We start from the raw sequence: 26084 nt of genomic DNA on the forward strand, positions 1-26084 counted from the left end.
AAATAAATATATATATTCCCTATTTTTTGGGGGGGGGGGGGTCTTTCAACACTATACAAGCACAGAACACTAAAACCAACCTTAGCGAATGTTCACACAAACATATAAACTCAGTGTGTGTGTGTGTGTGTAAACTGTACATTTTAAAAAAAAAAGTGGTACACCATTTTCAGATTTGACACCTTACTGCACTTGTGCAGGAAAAAAAAAACGCTAATATTTGTGCTTATTTCGTTCGGTCCTTTGCCTCCAAGTGGGAATTTGCTTATCATAGTGGTGCAATTTCAAGCATCTGACCATGCAGTGAAGGACAAAATGCCTTCTGTCTGGTTAGCCTTGTTGACACCATTACATTGTCTGTCAAACGTTAACAGGAAATCAAGCTGCGCTGTGTGTGAAAACAGTAAATTGAGATACAGTGCTGAGTACGTACAAGTACCCAGCCACATGAGATGCCTAACGGACAACAAAACAGAAACTGCAGATTTTCAGAAAATTGCACTAAAATGAACGGTTCCAGCCAAACATTAGCTCAAATAACAAAAAGTTCTTTCATGTCCATGAAAAAAAAAAAAGGATTCAGTTGGGCAAACGGCTTAACCACATTTGACTTTATGTTCCTTTCAGGATGCTAGAGGTAAAATAGAAGGTGTTAGTTTGGCAACAAATTTCAGATAATGGATAACATTAGCATTAGTTAATGGAACAAACTCCTGCACATTTAGAAAAACTAAACCAGGGTTTGAAAGTATTAACGGAGTAATGGTATAAGTGGTAACAAACTTTCATTAATCATTAACTACATATGATGGCAGATTTTAGGGGGAAAAAAAAAAAATTGTAGCACTGAAGTCCACAAAAATTGTAGTTTTATAATCATTAAAAAATATATTATAAGAAATTGATTCTTTATTGTCTCTACTGAAAACTCCCCTTACAGTTTATATTGTGTTTCCTTCAGGGCTAAGTAGACAGACCCAGTGATCATCGCCCATTGCTGTACCCAGGGAAAAACTGATTAAGAATATCCTGCAGGCATTTGTTGACAGTCATGGAGTAGTTTTTGCCCAGGTCGTGCCTGCAGGCCGGGCAAGTGTAGACTTCTGCTTTGAAGGATCGCTGAAGGCATTCCTGCAATTTCAAGAAAACTATTGTTAGCGGAAGATGCTATTTGTGTAAGTGTAGTGCTTTGAAATGTAGAAACTTAATTGTTTTACGGTGTGTTCTAAAGGATTCTTTACCCTGCAGACGTTGTGTTGGCATTCTGTGGTGATGGGCTGAAAGACCACCTCTTGACAGCAAATGCAGAGGAAAACTTCTTCCACTTTGCTCAAGAATTTCTGCAGCGACAAAAATATAACAATGGGGATCGCGGCTGCTCTTTTCCAAAGAGTGGAAGGGAGAAGTAAATGGCCTTTCTAAAACACGAGATTCAAGTAAATGCAGACCTAACATAAAGATATGCTCACCGGCCCAAGGGACAATGACTCCATTGCTTCATCCCACAGCTTTTTGTTTGGATTGTCTGCCTTGATCAGTGCCTTCTGCTCCTGAGAAAGTTTATAAACCTCTACCTTGACTTTTTTGGGAGATTTTCCTGGTGGTGACTTGCTGGAGTCTGTGGAAAAGACGGACTTGTAAATTAATCAATATTGAGTTTCAGGGTAGAAAATATGGTCCCCGATCAGCACGATAGACAAATAAGGTCTGAGCTGGGAAACCAGTATAAAAGGTAACTTAAAACCTCTACAAAACTGAAGCAAGAGTATTTAAATGAATTGAGTCATTTTTTCCTCCTACTGTTTACAACTAGCCCCGCTAAATCTGCTCAGAAATGCCTCCAAACTGTAATTTGCACAGTTCTGCACACGATGAGGTGATTTGATTTCTGTTTCCATCATGTTTGTAAGCTTTGGAAATGTTTTAAAAACAACCAACCTGATCCATTGCTCTGGGATTTTCTCTTCCTCTTTGCCTTGCTGGGAGTCCCCTCCTCCTCCTCCACTTCATTCTTGTTCTCCTTCTCCTTCTGATAGCCCGCAGGATACTAGCGAGAGGATGGTTTGATTTTTGCAATGTGCACATCAGAATCTAATCCATAGTAGCGCACATTGACTCCAATCTAGTAAACACTCGAGAGGTTCGAATGACTTCTTTCTCTTAAACCAAGTTCGGATTTAAGTTAACCCTTGAAGCATTCGCTGTGAATCTGAATATCATTATCTGATCGCATCCAAACAATGTAACATGTTGCACGAGGAGAATTTGCATACTGTAGAATAAAAGAACAATAAATATAACCACCTGCATAGCGAGACCAAGCTTCTTGATGCGTTCCTTGCCATCTTTGGTCCATGGTGCCGGCTCATCATCATCACGCTTAAGGAGATACCGCCAAACCAGAAAGCCAGATTTGCCTTTATCCGGCCAGTACTTGACCACCTAGAACCAAATAATGGGTACGGCTTGGATTATGACCGAGTCAAACATTTCACTGAAACTACCAAAACGAACATACACGGTGATCTTTCTTACCTTATATATTCCATCATAGCGGTTTCCTTCTTCGGGGCAGTATTTACTGTGCTTACGACCTTTACAACTGCGCACGACCCTCACTGGTTTGCCGTCCTTCCAGTTCTTTGCCTGTGCTCCATTTTTGTCATTGACGGGAACATTGCAGTTGAGCGCTAGCGCCCTATTGGAAACCGGAGGAAGTTAAAATCTCGAGACTGTTTCCGATGAGAGACGAGGTTTATTCTCGACGGTCATACCGATTCATGTGGGTGAGAGTCTGGTCGCATGACTGCTCAGCAGTCCTTTTGTTTCCGGACAAATCTCGTCCTCCTGAGCCAGTATACGTAAACTCATTCCCATCGTCCTGCAACGTCATATCCAGGACCACAAGAAAAGATTAAAATGAAGGATTTTTCTTCCCTGTAAAGCATTTCACTCAAACACTTGTCGCTTCACAACAAATAAGCAGTTTACTGTAAACAAAGAAAATGGCAGCTCACCACATCATCCTCATAACCTCCTGCTAAAACCAGAGAGTAGGCCCCATCATTGCTCCTGCCATGAATGCCAGCCACGTGTGGCCGGTGGACACCAGACTCACTGACCTAAATTAAATCGAAGGAACAAAAAGAACGGGGTGAACCAAACTTCAGCAAATAAAGAACGAGATCTCTGCCAAAGAATTCCGCAATAATAATAATAAAGAACACTAGCTAAGAGGACAGCAGACATGAAGTTGAACGTAGCACCTAGAATTGTTCGGCCAAAATGTAATTTCTGGATTTAAAATTTTGATAAACAGACCTGAACTCTGAACTTCCACAGGGAGCCGACGGGGACTCCAGGGATCGGGCCATAGTGGTTGGATGGGACGATCGTGCACTGCTTGGTTCGGCCAACGCATGCCATTCCCTGGAAAGACGGAGGTCAAACATTTTGTGGAGTTGATACTACTAAGAACTTTATAAGAGAACTGAAAAAGATGACCGTTAAATGATAAAATTTCCCCCACATAATTAACTCTCTAGACAAGGGTCACAATCTTACACACTTATGCGTATAGTGGTTTATTTATTTATTCATTGCTTGCTTTAACGGGGCTTTTTAGCAGCAGCGCAGCAGCCCTCACCTTGCCCCAGTCCCTCTGGCTGGAGGAACTGGCAGAAGCCATCTTGGCTTTCTTCTTACTCTCCTTCAGCTTCTCTCCGGCACGCACGACTTCATTTGTGTCGTTGCGGCAAGACGGGCAGTACCTGAGATCAGTCACGCAAAGCATTGAGAACATGCGGTTACATAAAAACACCACCACTTAAGCAGAGAATCCCAGAGCTGGCATTTAAAGCTGAACAAAACTGAAGCTTCATATCTGTAGTCCACAACATTTAAATCACGACGAGGATTTTTGGTTTACAGCTCGGCCAAGACGGTAATAACCGAGCAGTGTGCTTGACAAGGCTTTGTTTCGAGCCGAATCAATCTCAGAGCACCTGTATGGACTAAAAATACTGACCAGTCCTCGTCCTCTGGGATGTTGGTGAGTGGAGGGTTCAAGCAGTAGGTGTGATAAGCCATGTCACATTCATCGCACAGCAGCTGTTTGTCAGGATCTTGCTTGATGCCGCAGATGTGACAGTTACACCAGCGACAGTTTTTATCGGGATCGTCCTTGCAGTGCTTGCACTCTGGTCCATTGGATCCTGAATGACGCATGAAAATCATTTGAGTCAGTCACATGTCCAGTTTCATTGTGCAGATTCTTTTAAGAAGGAATGCTTTTCCATTTATTTAAATCAAGATTAACTGTACAAGACTGGGAGCTTAAATACTGATGAAGTAGTAGCATGCAAAAATACAGATCATTTCTGGGCCAAATGCTATTAATAAAACTGTTGCACTTTGTTTTAGAGTCCTACTTTTAAGAGGGCTATCAGATGCTGATGGAGTGTTATTTAGGGAACCAGGCTCCTCAATTTTGTAGATTTCAGTCAGGAACATGATCCGGCAGTCATTCAGAGAGTCACCCGCCTCACTGTTAACAAAGAAACTTGATTAAATTGATTAAGGCTGTTCAAATATTTTTTTTGAATCTTTAGTCAAACAAATGAAATCACTCATTTTCATCATTTATCAATCCATACATGAATGCAAGTGATATTCAAGGTCTAGCGTGTATTTCGCATTTATTAAGCAGATGTTTTGTTAATGACAATTAAAACGTCATCAAAATAATTTAATGGCATGCAAAGTTAAACATGATGTCTTAGACCAGTCTAAAAAAGTAACGCGGTCCAACATTAGTTCAAACATCATCAACGATAGAAATGAACACCTCTGACAGACCTGTTGTAGGTGGTTTTTGCTAAGTTTAAAATGCTAACACAGTGCACACGTAACTACAGGAATAAACAAGCAAACCAAAAAAAAAAAAAAAAAATACAAGCAAATACTTTGCTTCAGAAAAACGCCAAAGAGGTCTTATTTCTATGTGGTATAGAAATCATCTTACCCAAGGATAATCTTGGCATAAATTTCCCGCACAGTGCGCGTCTCCCTTTTCTTCTGGATCTCAGCGTCATACCAGTAGCCGCGCTCCTTGGGATCATCTGGGTTGTAATTGACCATAACAATCATTCCAGGCTCCAGCTGATGCCACTGATACACGGTGCGGGCCCTGGGACGGACATCCTTGGCCAGCAGCTGGATCACTCCATTCTCTGGGTAGCTGTGACGAGAAGTGTTTCCACATATCAAAAAGCAGTTCAAAGAGGAGTCTTAAAGACTGTCCATGTGTTGAACGGTCAGGGTCGACTTCTGGTACCACACTACACCTCAGGAACCAAGTTATTCCAGAGGTTACACACTTTCGAGCTCAATTACCGAGTGAAAGACAGTCTTTCATGAAGGACCTGAACAGGAAACAATGCAAACCAAATGGTTGACGTTACTGAGCAGCAATGGCTTGCAAAGTTTGTTCGAGCGAGCTTACGCGGTGTTTCCATAGCTAAACTCTACCCTATAACCGACTGCGCCGAGATAAGATCTAAAGTGGGCGCTCATTGCGAGCGTGAATATTTCACCAAACCAAACATTGTGGAGGCAGAGCTGGGTTTCCCCGGCAGTCAAGCACTTTTGGTTTAGATAAGTAAAGACGTTTTTACCCGGTATGCTCCTCCATAGCTACGTGTATTACATCATTCCGACGACCCGTCCCTTGAACTAGTTTAACATATTTTTAAGTAGCAAGGGTTCTGACCCAGAGCAATGCAAATAATACATTCTCACATAATATTAGCCTTATCTATTCATATCATCTGTTAAAAACTGAGTAAAATCTTTTTTTTTTTTTTATACTTGTGACTGAGTTGATGCATTCTGTTCTGTTCTCATACACCCCACATTAAATATACAGCAAACAAAAAGCTCAACTGAAGGACAGCACTGAAATGTCTGATGTTGCTATTTCAATTTAGCAGCAACAGTTACACTGCGGGGCGAAGTAGCATTTTCAAATTGAGGGGAAAAAAAAATGCAATGCTAATTTTCCAAGTCAAACCTAAAGTTGTCGTCACAAAAAAAAAACATTGTTAATTAAATAATAATATAAAAACAGGTGGCATTTGTGGGCACAGAAGCAAGTGCTCTACATTTTGCCATTTTTTAACTACAGGGTGATGACTCCCGACCCATTTTTTGGTAACTGCGCACAGCTGCCTGAAACCGATGCCTTTTTGAAACTGGAGAAAATTGGGAGGAACCAAAAAAGAAAGGCAAACCAGAATGCCATAGTGGCCTTTTCCTCAAGGCCATCACACCCTTCTGTAATCAAACAGTTGACACAGGCCCTCCTTATTCTTTGCATGTGAGATCTTTGACAGTAATAGTCGTGGTTTGAAATAGTGCGTCTTACTCTTCATATTTCACGTGGTATAGTATCTCCTCCGCCACAGGCTGCCCATCTGCTGGTTCTTCTTTAGGAGTTTTTGCAGTCTTCGTAACATTTATGATCTGGGCCTCAAACCAGGCGCCCATGTTTAAGTCTCTTGCATCGACCAACTCATTGACCTTGGAAGAAAAACAGTTCATCAGGTAGGTAAAAGCATATGAAGCATTTTGTTGAAAGGGACACAATTTTGAGACGACCGGGTTCTTTCTTATTAATTGCCATTCAGCCCCAGTGTTTAAAACCGAAGAATGGCAAGTGCAGAGTCCCAACTCCGACAAAAAGGACGGTAAGAATGCTGCGATTTATATGAATGACAAATGATAATTGTAGTTAAAGGACTGCTGAGCAGTGCTAATGAAAATCACCACAAAAATAGAGCTGACATTGCAGAGTGTCCAACACATTACATTTCTCTTGTAGATTAAATTGCATTAATGAAGAAACAATGACTTGGGCAGATTCTTTATAAAATAATAAAAAATAAATAAAAAAACTCTCACATTGCTTTGCATTACTTGCCAATAATAAAGTAGTAATATTGAACACAAGCACACACTCACTTCTACAAGTTCTGTGTATTTTTGTTACTTTAAATGCTTTATTGACTGCAGTACTGCAAATGAATGACTGCAGTACTTTGCTGCAGTACATCGTGCTGTTGATTGGATGCGTAAAATAACTTATTCGATTGAAGAAGCAAAATTAACTGTAGGAGTTCCTTTAAATTCCAATGAATTTGTTTCTTACAGCCATAGAACTTCAAGAAAAAAAGAGGAAAAACTAAAAATAACACCATCTGTCCAAAAAAAGGCCTGTTTGTTTCCTCAAATCAAGTTAACTTCTCAGGCATGACTGAGAAAATCCAATAAATCACATATTTCTAGGAAATCGAGAAATGACACACACTGCTAATCAAGCTAACGTTGATGTCATATTACTGGGACTCATTGGTCACATATGGAAGATGGAGGCTAATGAGCTCCGGCTCCGGGTGACAAGTGGCTTTTCAACACTTATCAGAATAATTGTCACATTTCCCTTCGATGCAAGAGTTACATCATAAGTGGTTACAACAGAATAAAAAAAATACCTTGTAGAATCCAAATCCTGGGTCAATGAGCTCTGGTGTGTTTATTTGGGCAGAGGTACCCGCAGTCTGACCCTCGACCTCGCCGTGAGTTGAGCTCTTGTCAGATTCACTCTGGGTTGAACCGCAGCCGGAATCCGAGTCAGAGAGCTCGGCCTCTTTGTCCTTGCTTTTCACAACATCAACAGCAGGCAATTTCTGTCTAACAAGGAGCTGCACAATGTCATTTAGGCCAACGTTGTAGTCAAAGATGGTGTGTCCGTCCTCCATCTGAAATTAAATACAGAAAACTTCAAAGTTAAATTTTTGCTTTACCTGTGTAGTGACGTGTTTTATTTCCTCACAACTTTAAATTATTGTTCAACATAAACATATTCCGTTTCTAAACAATTTCTGCCATTTCTTGTTTACATCTAAACAGCAGCAGTTGCAACTCTACAATTAAGAGAAGAGCAACTTTATTTATCCCGAAGGAAATTGTTGTGCCAGAGTTTCAAGCAAAAACATAACAATAATAGATAAAAGTAGGAAGGAGGGAGAATAAGAAATACAATAAAATATAAATTGTCAAAGTTAAGGCTATCAAGTGTTTTAAGATCTTAAGTACAAAGATTTGAAGATTCCCTTCAGCTGAGGGAAGAGGAATTAAAAAGTCTGATAGCCTCAGGTAGGAAAGACCTCCTGAGGCGTTCAGTGGAGCTCCTTAGTGGTATCAATCTACAACTGAATTATATCTCACTTAGGATGTAATGTAAACAAGCGACACCCATACGTTTTATATATATATATATAAAAACAATTAATTTTTAAGAGGGCCCCTTGTAAAATTCAAAATACAACAAAGAGCTTGGATACCACAGGCCCGTCTCAGCGGCCTCACCTGCTTGCCACGGTAGAACAGTCTCTGCCTCTCCGGCTCCACCTTGAAGAGCTCCATAATTTTCACGCGCAGATCATCGACCTTGGTGAGTTTCGACAGGGAATCCACCCGATGGGTTTCTTTCCCATCCATTGTTCGCACTTGAATCCACATTGCAGCTGCCCTGTGCCAACAGCCAAACCATTATAGAGTCCGTCATTATATCACGGCAAGTGCAGTTAAAATGATGAATTTTACCATTTCAGGCATGGAACAACAAAAAAAAATGTGATTTAAAAAAAAAAACAGCCTACAGCAGGTAGGCATATTTTATTCTTTATATTTCTGCAAGATTAAAAACCGAGCTCAACAAGGAAGCGAAGCAACAAGGTTCCCATTACCGGCCATACAGTGTAAACACTTCACTTTCATTATGAAGTGGATCTACAGAAAAAGCTGCAGAAAAAAAAAAAAAACAACACAGTTGAGACACAGCTCGTCCACCAGGGCAAGTGGCGTTATCGTGCAAGGAAAATTTACTCTGGCGTCGCAGAAACAAGATTTCTAGGACAAAAAGTGAACGGCCCAGATGTGCAGATGCCTTGCAAAGTTTGCACGGAGGAGCAAAAGAGTTAACGACGGCTTGTTCTCCTTGCAGCGGGGCGAAGCTGTCACTTTTGCCGACTATCAGAAAGGGAGGGAACAAGCTGATTTAAATACAGTGCGGGAAAGTGCGCTGCAGGCCACTCCCAGCGCTTTTAAAACCAGGCACATCCGGACGCGAGGGAGCGCTAGCAAACAATGTGCCGTCGTCCTTACAATAAAACACGCCGAAATATGGCCATATATTCTTTTAAGGAGGGGGTAGTGTTTTTGTAATTCTTACGCGGACACCGCACACGGCGCTTTATCTGTGCGTAAAAAGACAAGCGGGGGAACCGCGCTGTGCGATTGTTACGCCCGGGCCAGTTTCTTGGTGACTGCGGGGTCGAGATAGATTAACCGCAGGGAGCGAACTAAGATGGATAACAATATTAAAAGCAATTTCCTATTGTTCAACATGCGATGAAATGAGTTAACAGTTTCAACGGATATTTTTCCAAGATGAAAACAGTTTTGAGTGCAAAAAAAAAATTATATTTTAATTTAAAAAAAAAAATTGGGTAGTGTTTTTTTGTTCTTTATCACCAGGGGTATAATGCAAACAATATTTCAAATTTGGACGCATCGCTTGTTTTAAAAGCCACAAGAATAAATCACCGAAAGGTAACAACGGTAGCATTAATCAACTTCACCACCCACTCAGTTGCCGGAGTTGACGATACAATAAACAATGTCAAAACTTGAGGTTATAGAGCGTTCGATGTTTCAGTTGGGTCCGCGGGAGGAGATATATTCACAATAAAAGTGCAGGAAAACCGTCTCCGAGATAGAAAACTTTTAATTTCACATTTGACTGGCGATGTAACAAGGGGTAGTAAGACCACCAGAAACGAGGTGCGACTTTGTCAAGTTAGCTAACCGTAGTAAGCTAGCTGCGGGATATATGTGTATGTATATATCAATGAACAAAACTTCCAAAGTTATTGCATATTGAAAAACGGCCCTTACCTGACAAGTTCGTGAAACACAGAACTTAACGGTCAAAGAACAAAGCGCAAGTTTTCCCCAGTTACTTCTTTAACAGGGACTGCACGGACAATTCTGTGCCTTGCTGGATATTGATCAATGAGTTATTCTTCAAGACTTTGCTATCCCGCCCGCTTTGAAAACACTCTTTCCCCATTGGCTATATGTGAGTACAGCGCGACAGCTGATTGGTCGATTGCCCTGTCAGTCTCGAATGTAAATGGCGCTCAGTTCCAGCGCGCGAAACGACTTTCTCGTGGATGTAGCCGCACTCCGGACAGTTATCGCGATACTACGCGCCTTAATCTCGCACCGGGACAGATGGGCTTATCTGGTAAACAACCGCGTTGTCTCGGTGGTGCTGTTGTTTCCGTCTACATTTTACTTATTTAGTCAAACAATCGTGTAAAGACGTGAAACTATAACGAATCCACTTAAATATACTTACATATTCTTGATAAGTAATCCATTTGTTCAGTTGGCAATTGAATGATGAGCACTCAGCATAAAGTAGGGCCCTTAGAATAAATAGCTGAGTCTTGATGATAATAGCATCTAAATGTTTGCTTTTATAAATTGCGTGCTTAATAACACATCATTAAATACTGCATTAATTCTCAGGCAACTAAAATGGCTTTCCTGCGTGTCCGTCCTGAAGCCGCTGCTAAAATTGTAAATGTCAACACAGGTTTTTCTTGAACCTCAAGACTTATTTCACAATTTAACTTTAATCTAACATCAGCCCCCTTCCCCCACAAAAAAAACAGTTTTTTACAGACATAGCTTTATATTTTGGTGAGAAGTGCTACTAAAAAAATGTCACACAATGAATGAAAAGTACCGTGCTAAATAAAAGATTGCATTCATATTTAAAGTTAGTTAAATTTGCATTTTATAAAAAAAAAAACTAAACTCCTGTTTGCCATGCTAACAAAAATGTAACCATATATTTACATATATAGCAGTATATATGTATATATATGGCAGTCTGCCTCATCAATAATGCTCTATCACACTGCTTTTCATAACTTGCCAACTTGCACTTAATTTTTTTAATATCTGTTACATGTCTGTTTGGCACTGTTAACCAAAGCAAATTCATCGTAGTTGTAAAATGACTTGACGAATAAAACAATTCTGATCCTGATTCTGAAAAAGTAAAATTACAGATATAATGCAGTGACTTATTTTTTCCAGCTGTATTAAATGATCAGAAGTATGGATTGGCCTATTCAAGAAAAATACAATGTAAATCAATTGACAATGACAAAAAAGGCCCCTGGATTCACTGCTAATATTCTGACCCATTCTAGAAATATGTCTTCAAATCCAATCATGTAAGGTTTCACAATGAAATATGGCCATTCATGATGTGGTTTGGGAAATGATACAGATAAGAAAATTCTACAATGCTGATAACTTTGTGGACATTATATCCACAGAGTTATCTGACAAGGAAATCAGTTGTTAATAGGTGTCATGTCTGCAAGCAATTGGCCAGATTTGGGATTCATTTTATTTGTTCCCTTTTTAATTGTCTTGCCAAACATTTTTATGGTTTATCACTTCACTCCGAGTGTCTCTGTTCATTCAATTGGCTATTCATTATTATCTTGCGGTCACAGACTTGGATCAAAATCAATCCCAGCTGTCACTGGGTGGGAGGTGGGGGTGTTCCACCCAGGATATGGCCAACAGTCGATCATGGGGTCGCATTCAGAAACATACGACCGCTCACTCTCTCTCTCACACACACACACACACAATTAATCCACTCCATGTTTTTAGGCTGAGGGAGAACCCGGATGCAACTCACACGGCCACGTGGAGAGCATGCAAAAACCCAAATAAAAAGGCCCCACTCAGCCCCTGGAATCGAACAAGGAACCCTCTTGGCGTCGGTTTGCATCGCAAAAAATATTTGGTGGGGATGGAGAGCAAAGTGGGTTTTGATAAAGATCTCTATACCTGGCGATCAAAATATACGGCTTGAATCTTTAGCAAGGAAAAACAACTGGGTCATCCATTTCAGCCTAAGGATGGGAATTCATAGAACCAATAAACCTGCAGCTCCCTTTGCATTTTACGCAATTTAAATTATTACGTCCGGTCCAATTTTTGATGCAAACTAAGCGACAAGTTGAAATTTGTGAAACTGAAAAAGCAATACACACATACATACACTTTTTTTATCCCATCAGGACTCCCATATGATTTCAGTCGAGTGAGTGCTGCAAGAGAAACCTTTTTACCGTTAATTTGTACGCTTTGTGCAGTGTTGTACAGTGAAGTTCATGCCTGGTGAGGCACTGACTTCCATGAGGCAGGACAACCGCCTGCCTCACTTAGTGGCTCTCCGCAGCCGTTTTATGATTGCTCAGCACAAGAAAATAGTATCATACATACAGTTATTGACAAAAAAACACTGTACACTGGAAATGTAATTCATACAGAAAAAGTGTTTCAACATTTTACTAGCGAAATACAGAGACAGTAACACGGTCTTTGTGCACAGCCATCATTGCGCAGTCTACGTTGAGGCTCAACCGTCCGCAGCCTCACCACATGTTTCTTCTCGGTATTTTGAATAAAAACAATCGGAAACTCGTGAAGTTAAATGAAAAATACATTTACAGTGCAAATCACTGATAAATATAACCATTTTGTCCTTTTTTTTTCATTAAACTTTTTTTTTTTGGCAAGTGAGGCACGGACTCTCCTGCCTCTCCTGACTGCACGTCACTAGCTATGCAATATTCACACCAGGCCTTTCCGATTGGAGCCTCCTAGCTCTTCCTGTATCTGCTTGGGTTTTCTTTAACAGTCCAAAAAAATGCAGTAGGTTCACCAGAGTCCCTTAAATGCCAAGATGTGAATGAGAATGAACGGTTGTATGTTTGTGCGCTAACTGGTCCAAGATGACCCCACCTCTCGCCCAATGACAGCTGGGATAGGTTCCGGCCCAGGGCGACCTGGAGTGCATGAAACTGCCCAGAGCCCCCACAACTACCAAAGGCTGTGCAATTACTGAAGTTTGTTCTCCAACGCCTTCGAATTCTTGACTAGATGGCTCAAACATTAGTCACCGCAGCTCCACTTGAGATCTCAAATACGAGATACGAGTCGTACAGATGTGGAGCAACAAAGAAATATCTGAGATCGTACGACTCACGGCAAAATGAGAAACTGACATGCTCAGAAAATCAATATTTTATTATTAGACTTCCCGTCACATTCAAGAGTAACATTTTACTCGAAGGAGGCTCTTCTGACTAATGTGTTTTTCTGTTTAGGGGTAAAAAACCGGTCTCTGGTCTGGGTCGGAAACTCTGATTAGAGGAAATGAGGGAATGCTGGTGAGACTCTCTCGACTGTTGTGCTTCCAGTCTCACTGGAGCTACTCATTACGAATGTAACTCCCAAGGGCCGATGTGTGTATGAGTGTGTACTAAAGCACGAGGATAAAAAGAGCACATATTAAAAAAAAAGTCCTTCCCAAGAAAGAATGAGGTTTTTTTTTTTTTTTTTCTTCTCATGAGAAGAGAAAAGCCCGTCAGCTGTACGGTGCCTCTGACGGGGCCGGGTCTGGGCCGAGCTGCCTGGGAGGAACCGGGCAGCACTCGGAGCTCAGGGAGGACGACAGGAAGTGGACACGGCAGGCCAGGTCATCCAGGAAATCTTTTTGTAGTTTTGTGATGGCTCGAGAGAGCGCGACGGGCAGCGAGTGCACGCTGTGAAGGATGGCGTCCAGTTTCTCTTCCAGGGCCAGAGTCCTCCGGTCCAGCTCCTCGCTCCGACTCTGAAGCTCTGACACCAGATCGTACATCATGTTCTGAGTCTGAAGAGAATAATATTTATTATCATATCTACAGTGTGGAAATGAAATCCTTACCTCGCTGTCCGCAGAGCATTTGGCCGGCGTGCAACTGAGTGAGAAAAACATGTCTGCCACGGAGGCCGCCGTGAATATATATTCTGTATATAAGGCCTCTGTTATTTGGGATATTTTTCTCATATTTTAACAAATAGAACTGCTCCCAATGTTTACATCTGAATGTCGTTTATTTCTTTTAACAAAATTACCACTAAGGCGCGTCTGGGCTACCACGACCTCACTGCCTCACTCATTCAGGTATCGTCTTCATTTTACGTCTATTTTTTGACACTATTTTTTGATTATTTGACACTTTATATTTTCATTTTTATTTCTTATTCTCCCTCCTTCCTACTATTATCTATTATTGTTATGTTTTACTTGAAACTCTGGCACAACAATTTCCTTTGGGATAAAGTTGTTCTTATTCTTATTTTATTTATTTTTTTTATATCCTTGTTATTTCACTCCGTTCTCACCCTGCCTATCTAATTTTTCCCTTGTTGTTGTTTTTTTTTTCATTCTTTTATCTATTTTTATCCTTGCTGTTGTTATTGTCACTTATCAATATATCTCTTCTATTTTATATTCATATTCATATTTATAGATATTGTTGCACTGCTGTGATAACAAATTTCACCTATGGGGTTCAATAGAGTACTATCTTATCTTATATATATACATATATTCAGGACTGCCTCAGAAAAATAGAATATTGTGATAAAGTTCTTTATCATCAGTAATGCAAATAAAAAAACAAAAATTACTTTTTCATGATATTCTGATATTTTGAGATAGGATTTTTGAGTTTTCTTAAGATGTAAGCCATAATCAGCAATATTAAAATAATAAAAGGCTTGCAATATTTCAGTTAATTGGTAATGAATCCAGAATGTATGACATTTTTGTTTTAGTAATTGCATTACAGAAGATAAAGAACTTTACCACAATATTCTAATTTTCTGAGACAGTCCTGTATATATTTGTCCCATACAAATACACATATATGTATACATATTTTATATATACATGAGAAGTAAATTATCACTTGCTTATATTGTCTTTTGAGTCCAAGATGTGTCAAAATTGTACAATCTTTATACATTTCAATGAAATTTAACTAGCCAGTGATAAGATTTCTCCCTTTATTTTTGCTGTAAATGGCAATGTATTTATCTTACATCAAAATGTGTATCTGAGATGATATAAAATCTACAAAAGTTGTGATTTGAGTGTGCTCCTGTCACAAAAAGCTATATTTATTCAATAAGTCTGAAAGGTGACAAACACACAAACCTTTGCAAGATCAGCCACGGTGTTTGCCTGATCCGTGAGTTTCCTCTGTTCCAGTTTCACTCGGCGCAATCTTGAAAAACAGAATCATAGTAAAGTAAAAAAAAAAAAAATTACATTCTGCAAAATTGAAATATCAGTCACAACTGAAACCAATGAACACACTGACATAGTTCTATAACACAAATACACTAAATGTTAAAGTTAAAGAAAAAAAAAAAACTTCAGCCGTTTCCTGCAAGGATCAGCAAATTGTTGCTGTTGTATTTTTTATTTTTTTTGCCTAATTTTATCCTTGTTTTTGTTCATTTTGCTGTCAATTTTTTTATGGATGTCTTTTGCTATCTTTTGATTGTTTCTTTTTTTTCATATTTATTCTATACTTTAGAACTTTACACTATGTTTATACTATGTTTATTGATGTTATTATTGTTGCACTGCTGTGACAAAAGAATTTCCCATATGGGGATCAATAAAGTATTATCGGATCAAACTCCTCCAGATATATGAAATAAAAAAAATGAAATTACTAACAAAACAACTGATATATTAAGATATGTTGCAGTATAACTGGGTAATGAACATAATTAGAATAACAAACATGAACAAGACAAAAATGAGGATTTTGGGGAAAAAAAAAAAAAAAAAAAAATCAAATGTCCCAAAAAGTTCAGACAAGTTCTGAGATATAAAATCAAAGAATTCAAGAAATAAAAAGGAGCAAATATATGAAGGTTTGCAGCCTTTTTATGTTGAGATTTTTAATATTTTATCTGAATTCCCACATATATTTTCTAATCCGAACCAAAACAAAGGCGGGCACAATAAAAGCTATTTTATCGTAGAATAAAACTATAATAGCTGCACGTTATCTGTTTTTATCCAAAGCTGGAACCCAAAAACCTCCACAACTGTACCTACTGATGAATGGCCTGGAGGAATTTACGCTGATGGTGACGAACTCTCGCGCCATCAATCTTCTTCACCAGCTTGGTGTTTTTGTAGATGAGCCACGTCTCCCTCAGAACATTGGCCGCTGTGTTTTTTATCTGTCATTTCACGGACGGCGCCAAACAGTTACATGTGCAAATCGTGATTTAGACGGTCTTTGTATTTTTGGGTCGAGTGTAAAGGGACCTTTTTGTAGAGCTGAGTGTCCATCATGAAGTTGTGGACGTGCTTCTCGGCCCTGGTGAGCTCTGACTTCCGTGCAACCACGGCAACCACCAAGGCGGTACAGCCGGCTCCCTGATGAAAACAGCGCACGACAACATGCAAATGCACCATTTATAAGTTGTTTTTTTTTTTTTTTTTAAAGCAATCTTTATTTCTGCACAGCAGTGGGTGTCGGCCGCCATTCAAGATTAGTGACGCAAGTTATGGAGGCGGGGGTCGCCAACTGTTATCACTCAAAGAACCATTTGGTCCCATTTGGGAGACAAACAGTCCTTTTGAAATGTAAAATGCATTAACACGACATGCAACATTATTTTTTTGCCTTTATGCTATGGATAAACCAAATATGTGCTGCTTTTTTTTTTTAAACATTGAACAACTGCGGAGAAAAAAAAATTAAATTACAAAATTTAAAAAAAAACAACTTTTCTTTTACTTTTCAAAAAAATTTTAACACCAAAAAAAAAAAAGAAGCTGGGTTGAAGGTTACTTTTAAGCAAAATACTCAATGTCTATTTGAGTCCTTCTTGTATTTGTGAAAAAAAAGCTAAACTTAAATGATCCACGCGCAGCAAGCCAATACATGCCACAATCATCAAATTTAAAATTACATTTTAAAAATGAATTAACTCAAATAAATTACATTTTGATTAAATTCTGGTTAATTATTTTCAAAAGCCACATAACCCTTTTGGAATTTCAAATAAATTAACATGGCATATAGAGTTCTTTTTTGTCTTTATGCTATGTATAAACAAAATATGTGTAGCAGTTTTTTAAATCAATGAACAACTGCGGATTAAATTTAATTTCTGTATACGTCAAAAAATTTGAACACTGGTTTAAAGGTTACTTTTAAGCAGAATACTCAATATCTACTTGGGTCCTCCCTGTATTTATGAAAAAAAGAGAAACATAAATAAATAAATGTGATCATGAATTAATAATGAATTATTAAATCATAATAACAATTATTATTTACTGAAAAAAACGAACTTAAAATATCCACCTGCAGCCAATTGAAAATGCCGTCCTCTTTCATCCTTTTAGTGGTGCATGCAGTCGCTTATTAATAGCAAAAAAAATATTTTAACACTTTTTATTTAAATTTTACAAAATCGCCATCATCTTCAAAGTGTAAATTACATTTTAAAAATCAACAAACTAATAGATTTTAATTGAATACTTGTTCATTTTTTTCAAAAGCCACACAACGCCTCTGAAATCTAGAATGAATTAAAACGACATGTTACATATTTTTTTTGCGTTAATGCTATGTATAAACAAAACATATGTTGCATTTTTTTTTAAATCATTGAATAACTGCAGAGAAAACAAATGTACTTTTCTGCATGTAACAAAACATTTTGAACCTGATGTGGCGTAGATTTTAGCAAAATACTCAATGTCTTCTTGAGTTCTTGTATTTATGAATAAAATAGTTGAAGTTAAACAAATTAATTAAATAGATAAATATAATTATAACTATAATTTATCAATAAATCATTAAATTATAACTATTATTTATGAAAAAAGCCGAACTTAAATTATCCACCTGCAGCAAACGGAAAAAGCCGTCCTCTCTTATCCTTTTACTTTTGTGTGCAGTCACTTATTTAGAACGACAAAAACCTTTTTTATACGTTTTTTTTCAGATGTTACAAGATTGCCATAATCTTCAAATTTGAAATTACATTTTAAAAACAAATTAACTAAAATAAAATACTAATGAATTACAGGACACTAAAATTGCCGCCTTCTTCTCATCCTTTTACTGGCGTGTGCAGTTGCTTATTAAGAGCAACAAAAATATTTTAACACGTTTTATTTAGATGTTACAAGATCACCATAATCTTCAAAATCAAAATTACATTTTAAAAATGAATTAATTAAAAGAAAATACATTTTAATTAAATACTTGTTAATAGTTTTCAAAAGCCACACAACCCTTTTGAAATTTATAATGAATTAACACGGCAAATAACAATAACATTTTTTCGCCTTTGCTTTGTATAAACAAAATATGTGTTGCATTTTTTTAAAATCAATGAACTGCAGAGAAAACAACAAAACATTTGCAACAAAACGTTTTGAACTTGAGGCTGGGTTGAAGGTTACTTTTTAGCACATCACTCGTTGTTTATTTAAGTCCTTGTATTTATGGAAAAAAAGCGAAATAAATAAATCAATAAATAATTATAATTGTGTATTTATTAATAAATTATAGTTATTATTTATGAAAAAAAAAGCCGAAATTAAATAAGGGACCCGTCTTGCCGTGAGGCAGAAGCGCTGACCGCTGTGCCGCCGAAATCTCATCACAGCTCAAAGGAAAAGAAAACAACATATCGGCCGTCTTGGATTCAGTTTCATACAAATTTAACTTTTTATCACCGACTAAAAGCCTGATTCTGGGGACTCCAAACTCACTCCCTCACCCATTCATTCATGCATCCTGACGCCGTTGTCTTTTTTAATCCTCTTGGTTTCAGCCCACTCGCTGCCTCCCTATTTTTGTTTATTTACTTTACTCTTATCATCGCTTTTGTCGTCGTTTTGTTGTTTACTGTCTTCCGTGATTTTGTTACTGTTTTTCTTTCTGCTGTCTTTTTATTTGTGGGTGTCTTTTGGTTTTTCTAGTTGTCTCTGTATTTATATTTATATTCATATTTATTAATTACGCTGCTGGGACAAAAGAATTTCCCCTATGGGGATCAATGAAGTTTATCTTATCTTACCATAATTCCCGTCAAAAGGCAAACTCCTTTTCCGCAGTAGGTGTGAGGGACCATGTCGCCATATCCGATGGATAAGAAGGTGATGGAGACCAACCACATGGCTCCAAGGAAGGTGCTCGTCACCTCCTGCGCATCATGATACCTGTGAAGAAGCCACATCTGCAACGCCTGGGACTGGACACTTTTTAGCAATGAGTCATCCTGGAAATTTGGTTCTGGCGACCCACGGCTAAACAGACTCGTGCCGTGGAAGCACGGGATGCACGTATTTGGTATTTACAAAACCACGCTGAAATGGATTATAGGAACGAGGTGCAACATCTGGCGTCATGGTGTGATCGCATCAAAAAGACCCAAGGACATCGGTGAAGACTTCCACATAAACAAACCCAGAAACTATAAACGTCTTTCCGTCTGTGTTGGAGAGGGTCAGCGGTTTGAGGTTCTTGGGGGCGACCGTGGAGGAGGACCTGTCTTCGGAGGGGCAACCACATCGCCTCGACCGCCAGGAAGCCCCAACAACACCTCTTCTACCTGAGGAAGCTGAGGAGCAACCACATCCCCGGACATCCGCTGGTGAACTTTTACAACCGTGCCATCTGATGCATGGGTTCCTGGTTCGGTCTCCAGACCACCGGTTCCATCCGAGCATTCCTGGTTGGATTCTCGGCTCCTCCTCGAGTGTCGAGGTGTTGTTGAGCAAGACATTCATGATGGGTTCGTTGCAGAGAAGAAATGTCACCATGGGGATTAATAAAGGATAAATTCTAATCATCCTACATGCTTGAACAAAAAGCCTGTCCTATTAGGCCATCAGACTGCTAAACTCAAGATAAGGACTGCCGACAAATGCTCAAACTGCTTAAAACTGTTTAAATGTTTAAACTGGGGTTATTTATCGGGATTGTTGTCACTTTGCCTTCTGGACAATGACAATAAATCTGATTTACACATTCGATCGGTGTATTTCCATTTAAAAACTGGATAAAAAAGGATTCGGGTGACACGTTACGGCAAAGCTACCAATGAAAAGGATAAAGGAATTGCCGATACCTCTCGCATACGCGCACCGTCCACGCTGCGATGATCCAACAGGACACGCTGAACACCAGGAGGATGGTGCCGGGACAGATGGTCATCAGCGTCTTCATGACGAAGCGAGTGTCGAAGTTGATCTTGTTGAGGGCTCCGATGCTGCGGGAGGAAGCGTCTGTGAACAACTTGCTGTGGAGCAGCATGACCCGGCCGATCAGGTAGAGTCGGAGAAACATCGGCACGGAGAGGACGATGTCGACGTCGGCGTCTGCCGCCGCCGCCGTGGCGTAGCCGGAGGCCAATGGAGCGGTCCAGCTGAAGACGTACTGGCCGGGGATCGGGTGGATGGCACAGACAAGGAGCTCTACGACAATAAAGAGAATTCGTTCAAAGGTCATGGCGATCCGCCAGTCGTCTGCGCCGTTGTCCACCATGAAGAGCTGCGAAAGACAAAAGTTAGGTCATTGCAGATCAGTCTTGTTTGACTTTTCCTACTTTTTTGGAAGTATTGGAGACACATTCTCAGAAATAGACAGTTTCGGGATCGGGAATTTGAGCGATACACTTCACATGAAGTCAACGAAAGAGCAATGTCCCCAACCACAACACACCTGAATTTCCCTGGCATGATACATGACGATGAGTCCCAGAAGGAAAACCGTGGAAAGGCTTATGAGGCCTTTGAGCGCGTAAGAATACGTGGAGTCCTGCGAACGATCAAGAAAAGAAACATTCACCGAATAGCAAGAGCACGGCGTCGGGAGAGAAAAAAAGCATGGGTACCTTGCTGTATAATCCCCTTGACAGCTCCGTCTCAATCACCATGGCAATTATACCGAACATCCCGAAGACCAAGGCGTAGTCGCTCAACTGCTTGCGCTTCCCGAAGAGGGCTCTTCGCTGACCCAGCCTGTAGCTGATGTCCTTGGTCTTCTTCTGTGGCGCACCGCCTTCCTCCCTGGCCATGTTCTCGCTGGTAGCCTTACCCGAGTCTTCTCTGATGACTTTGGAAAAGGCGTCATCGAGGTTGGCGCAGTGAAGCAGCTGCGGTGGCTGTCGTTCTGAGAGGAGCTCGGAGAGGCTGGAGGCGTCCCGGCTGCTCGGCGGTCTCTCGGTGCCGCCGTTGACGACGTCGCAGTGCTTCGGTCCGCTGAGATGCTACCGGACAGCAAGAAAAGGGAAAGCTAACGGGAGCGACCGATAGATAATTGGTTCTACAATTCTGGACCACATTTTTAGAAGTAATTTACAGAAACCCTCGAAGCACGTGGCGACGGCGGCGAGAAAACACCGCGTTTTAGAAGACGAAAACCTCAAACAGATACCGCCTCGACGTGGGCGGCCTTCTGCCTCGACCGGCCGGATAAGAGAAGCCCTGAGAGTTGGGAGGGACGGGGCATAAATTATCTATTAATGCTAGTACCTGTAGCACTGACACATACGAGGCGATAGCCGAAATGATTCAATGATGGCTTAAGATTCAAGAAAAAGAAATGAACAATAGTGGACGCCTGGGTGAGAGGCTGCAGTAGATCAAGCCACGCCAATTCGGTAGAGTGGTAGAAGATACGAGGTAGAAGATACGAGGTTACTATCGTGTACCGATGGAGGGACGCGAGTGCAGAAAGGATCCAGGGAAGTGCATCCTGGGACATCCCTCAGAAGACTAAGCCCATTGGACCACTTGTTTCTGGACTGGTGGCCAGTGAGTACCTGCATGTTAGATGTCTCCAGTTTAATAAAAAAAAATTTGTGTACCTCATTTTGTTGCTTTCTGACCTTTTCCTCCTGGTTGTCAAGTGAACTGTACTGGCTGGCGGAGAAAGACTGGACACTTTGGTTGCTGGCGGGCGTAGAGGACCTCTTCCCCTGCGGAGACGTCAGAGGGTTGTAAGGGAGGTGGCAGCACTTGAGGACGATGGAAGGATCTTCAGACTTCCAGCTTTCATCTGCACTTATAGAACAGTTTGACGCTCGCTGCTGACGTGTCTGATGCAGTTCTCTGTTGAGAAGCTCCTTCCAGAAGTGGTCGGTCTCAGCAACGGGCGCAGGCCGCGGTTTCAGTCCGTCTTCCGCCCCGGAACACTCGACGGCGTTCAGAGGAATGTTGAACGAATCCGAACCAGTGGTTTGACGGTCGTCTTTGACTCTGAAATGACCGCAAGCCCGTTGCTGTGAACGCGCCGTCGCGTCATCATGGCCGCAGCCTTGAGCCGCAAGGCGGTCCCGCGGGTTCGTCTTTGCGGTTTTCGCGGGATGCCTTTTGTTTGTCTTCCGAGATAAAACCTGACGAGAGGAAAGCTGGTCGCTCCGAGAGAACAGCTGGGGGAGGGGAGACGCCGAGAGGCTCATCTTGTCGGAAACCCCTGAGACGCAACCTTGGACCGAGTGATGACGCGCTTCGGAGCAGCAGCGAGCGAATCTGTGGCTGTGGTCGGGACTTCCCCGGTTGGCGCCCGGTTCCGCCGCCGCAGGTGAGTCGCCGGCGCCGCTCACCTGGCCGCAGAGCAGCAGCCATTCCTGATCAGTCAGATGGGATATTTTGAGGTTTTGGCTTTTCAGCTGAGACACCTGGGCGGAAACAAGAGGACGAGCGATCCCGTTGGGTCTTTCGTGGTGGGAAGACGAGGCGCCGCACAGGCTGGTCTCCTGGGCGGGCGACGTCGGCGAGGAGGCGTCCCCGTCATGCGTGTCCGCCTGCTGTGACGGGACTTCGGAGGTGCGGCGTTGGCGGTCGCCATCGTGAAAAACCTCGCCCGTCGAGTCAAGACGCCGCGTGGCGTTGGTGGGTTTGACCAGAATCAGCCTCATGATGGGACGCTGGACAGGAAAAAAGTAACGCACAGAAAAGAGCTGAGAGACGGATTTCGTTCTGTTCCCTCTTAGGAGGTCACAAGGTCAAAAATAACCTTTACTGGTTTATTTTTTAAACTAGCAGACAAATATTGACAAAATTGTGAGCATCAACTCGATCCCTGACCCCTGTAGCATGAATAAATTAAAAAAAAAAAAAAAAAACACATCAATTCATATATTGATATATACACACACACACACACACACACACACACACACACACACACACACACACACACACACACACACACACACTATATATATATATATATGTAGAGAGAGAGAGAGAGAAGCATCTGTTTGAGACGAGAGCAGGAACATATATCAATATAAGTAAAATACTGCATTTTTGAGATCATATATGGGATTTTTTTATTCATTAATTTTAAAATGTTATTTCTGAAAAATAATTTATTTGAAAGAAATTAATTTTTTACCCCCAAAAGCAAATTCATTAACAAAAAAAGGTAAATAATCAAGGAATAGCCTTCAAATCAATAGATTATGTCTAATAAGCCTGCACATTAATATTGACAAAAGTGTGAGCATCAACTTGATCCCTGACCCCTGGATGACCCCGCAGCATGAATTAATAAAGAAAAATAAAATAAATTAAAAAACATATATATATATATAGCATCAGTTTGAGATATAAATAAAGTACTGAATTTGTGAGATCATGTATGGGATTTATCTATATACTAATTTTTAAACATTGTTTCTTAATAATCATTGTATATGTGGAATTCTGTCTAAATTTTTTTACCCCCAAATGTGAATTGAGTTTTTCATATTTTCCAAAAAGGTAAATAATAAAGGAATTGCCTTTATGTCTAATAAGCTGGACATAATTATCCAACGCTGCAAACCTGCCATAAACGACCTCAAATGGACCCAATATTTGTTGTACAAATAATAATCAATAATCTGACTAGTCTAAATATTAAAATGTTGCTGATATGTAAATTCGAGAATAATTGAAATACATCTGAAAACAGGATTTTCCAAAGCCTAGAGCATATTCTGATATAAATCTACGTCATAAAACATGGCTGCCAAATATCCTGTCAAAAAGCAGGTGTGTGCAAAAAAAAAAGATGTTTTAAGCTTGACTTATTCTCAAATCAACCTGTTAACATCACCGGCTTCGGCTCCTCCGTGCCAAAATGTTGATATTTTTATCATTTTGATGTAAATATTCAGTAGCTTTAAAAAAAAAAGAAAATCTCCCATGCGACCCGAGCGTCCTCACCTTCTTCAGCCGAGCAGATCCCCGAGAGACGAGGTTACGTTTGGCGGCGCTCCCAGGACAGCGTCTTGCCTTCTCCTCAAGAAGCCACACTTGAAGAAGGTGCTCTGCAGACGCTCCCCTTTGAATGGCGTGATTAGAATTCAGCTGGGAGAGAAAGAGCGGCGCCGGCGCCGGCCGCCCGGCCAGAAGGTCTTCATGTAAATGGATCGGAGTGGGAGGGATTCGGCGGCTGGTTGACGAGAGAAACATCACACCTGCAAAAGACGCCACCTTCGCGATTGATCGACGCGGGCCTTTTCAATGCAAAGCGGGTAAAATAAAAGATAGGTTTGTACTTGGCGTTGAAGGGCTGTGGTTCAAAGGCCTCGGCGGAGTCTCTTATCTGCTCCGCCGCAAGAGCGAGGCCGGACAAAGGTGTCCGGGTTTTAAATGTGGCTCCGAATGAATCAGGCCGTTGTCAACGAGGCCTCATCTGATGTGTCCGACAAGCGCGTCGGCACAAAGACGGCTTCTTTAAAAAGGTACAAAAAGAATCCGATGAGGATTTCCCTTGATGATCCCACCTGAAATAAAGGGATGTTAATAGTACGTATTAAACGTATTAAAATGGCTCTGTTTTCCCAACAGAGCCATTTTAATACGTTTCCTCAAACGATAAGAATCTGGCTCCTCATGAAGCCGCAGGACGTTCTCACCGAGAATTCGGGGGAAAACGATGTTGAATAACAACCAAAATAAACGACGTAAATTGTTCTTGTTATTGGTGAAAACCCTATTTTTCCGGCCGCGTTGCTTTTGAAAGTGGGCAACCGTAGGCGCTTCTGCTGCACAGCGAGGTTCGATTCTGTGAGCGAGTCTCTTCGCTTCGAGCGCGCACGTTCTCCGTGTCTTGCATGGGTTTCTTCGTGGTTCTGCGGTCCAAAAACGTGCACGAAACAGAGACCTAAATTTCCCAGATGCATGAATGAGTGAGCGGTTGTACGTCTCTGTATGTTGAGAGCTTGTATAGCCTCCTCACCTCCACGACCCTGAGTGCAGGATCAGTGGTATAGATTAGAAATTAATATAATTCAAATGAATTTTAGGATTGTATAGTTTTATAAATTCAGAATTTTCAGGGTTTAGAATTAAATCGCCATTTTTCCAAGTATCGGAAATTGTGATAACCGACCTTAACTGTTTTCATCTCCACAGATGAAATCAGCTTTGAGAATTATGAGCAAATCCCATGAATTAGCATCATTAAAAAATGTATAATGTGACGTAAATGATCAATAATTGCTTGAATGAGATCAGACTGAAATGCATTTCTTATTCTCCCTCCTTCCTTCTATTATCTATTATTGTTATGTTTTGCTTGAAACTCTGGCACAACAATTTCCCTTCAGGATAAATAAAGTTGTTCTTATCTTCTTATCTTATTTCTTGTAAATCAGCAGGAAGTGAGATGCTTGGTATCATATTTAAACAAAAGCTGTGATTGACGGACCCTGACATCTGCTTGTGTAAAACAGAACTTATCCCATCATTTAGATTTTTCCCTCAGACAACAACACTGTGACGTTGAAAAAAAAAAAAAAAAAAAAAAAAAAAAAATCTTCTGGGTTGTTATTTACTATAAACCTGAGGTCAAACTCACAAATTTCCTGAATGACGTTGAATAAACGCCCGCAGCTCCGGTCGCTACCATTGTCTCGCTCGATCTTGTGCCGGGTTCGGAGCAATCCTCGCTGTCTCTCCACCTGGCACTGGGCGGACCTGCAAAGCCGGCGGCTCTGCTGCGTCAGCAGCACGCCGTCTGAATGTTGCTGTGCTGGAGAAAACC

The 26084-nt window shown here is 40.7% G+C and overlaps 2 protein-coding genes across 3 annotated transcripts; both read right to left on the reverse strand.

The window, feature by feature from the left end:
* Nucleotides 1-852: 852 nt before the first annotated feature.
* uhrf1 (ubiquitin-like with PHD and ring finger domains 1) lies at nt 853-10127 on the reverse strand. Of its 2 annotated transcripts, XM_086161610.1 has the most exons (17): nt 10018-10127; nt 8428-8590; nt 7551-7817; nt 6425-6579; nt 5024-5239; nt 4431-4546; nt 4028-4214; nt 3647-3770; nt 3322-3429; nt 3018-3122; nt 2775-2881; nt 2536-2698; nt 2305-2442; nt 1939-2047; nt 1470-1618; nt 1242-1340; nt 853-1131 (listed from the first exon to the last, which is right to left on the reverse strand). In XM_086161610.1, the coding sequence occupies exons 2-17, from the start codon at nt 8578-8580 to the stop codon at nt 985-987; spliced, it is 2343 nt and encodes a 780-aa protein (XP_086017736.1). In that variant the 5' UTR covers nt 8581-8590; nt 10018-10127; the 3' UTR covers nt 853-984. The 2 variants fall into 2 exon arrangements, with proteins under 2 accessions (XP_086017736.1, XP_086017737.1); XM_086161611.1 differs by lacking the exon at nt 10018-10127 and having other exon boundaries at nt 8428-8889.
* Nucleotides 10128-12555: 2428 nt separating this feature from the next.
* kcnn1b (potassium intermediate/small conductance calcium-activated channel, subfamily N, member 1b) lies at nt 12556-24819 on the reverse strand. The gene is made up of 11 exons (XM_086161230.1): nt 24595-24819; nt 24260-24513; nt 21910-22971; nt 20935-21309; nt 20763-20858; nt 20170-20591; nt 19117-19258; nt 16340-16450; nt 16124-16251; nt 15206-15275; nt 12556-13873 (listed from the first exon to the last, which is right to left on the reverse strand). The coding sequence occupies exons 2-11, from the start codon at nt 24506-24508 to the stop codon at nt 13589-13591; spliced, it is 2940 nt and encodes a 979-aa protein (XP_086017356.1). The 5' UTR covers nt 24509-24513; nt 24595-24819; the 3' UTR covers nt 12556-13588.
* Nucleotides 24820-26084: the final 1265 nt, after the last annotated feature.

This window comes from Fistularia commersonii, chromosome 16 (assembly GCF_037954325.1).
Source record: "Fistularia commersonii isolate RoL2024-O1a breed Wild chromosome 16, RoL_Fcom_v1.0, whole genome shotgun sequence".
Classification (NCBI taxonomy): Eukaryota; Metazoa; Chordata; class Actinopteri; order Syngnathiformes; family Fistulariidae; genus Fistularia; species Fistularia commersonii.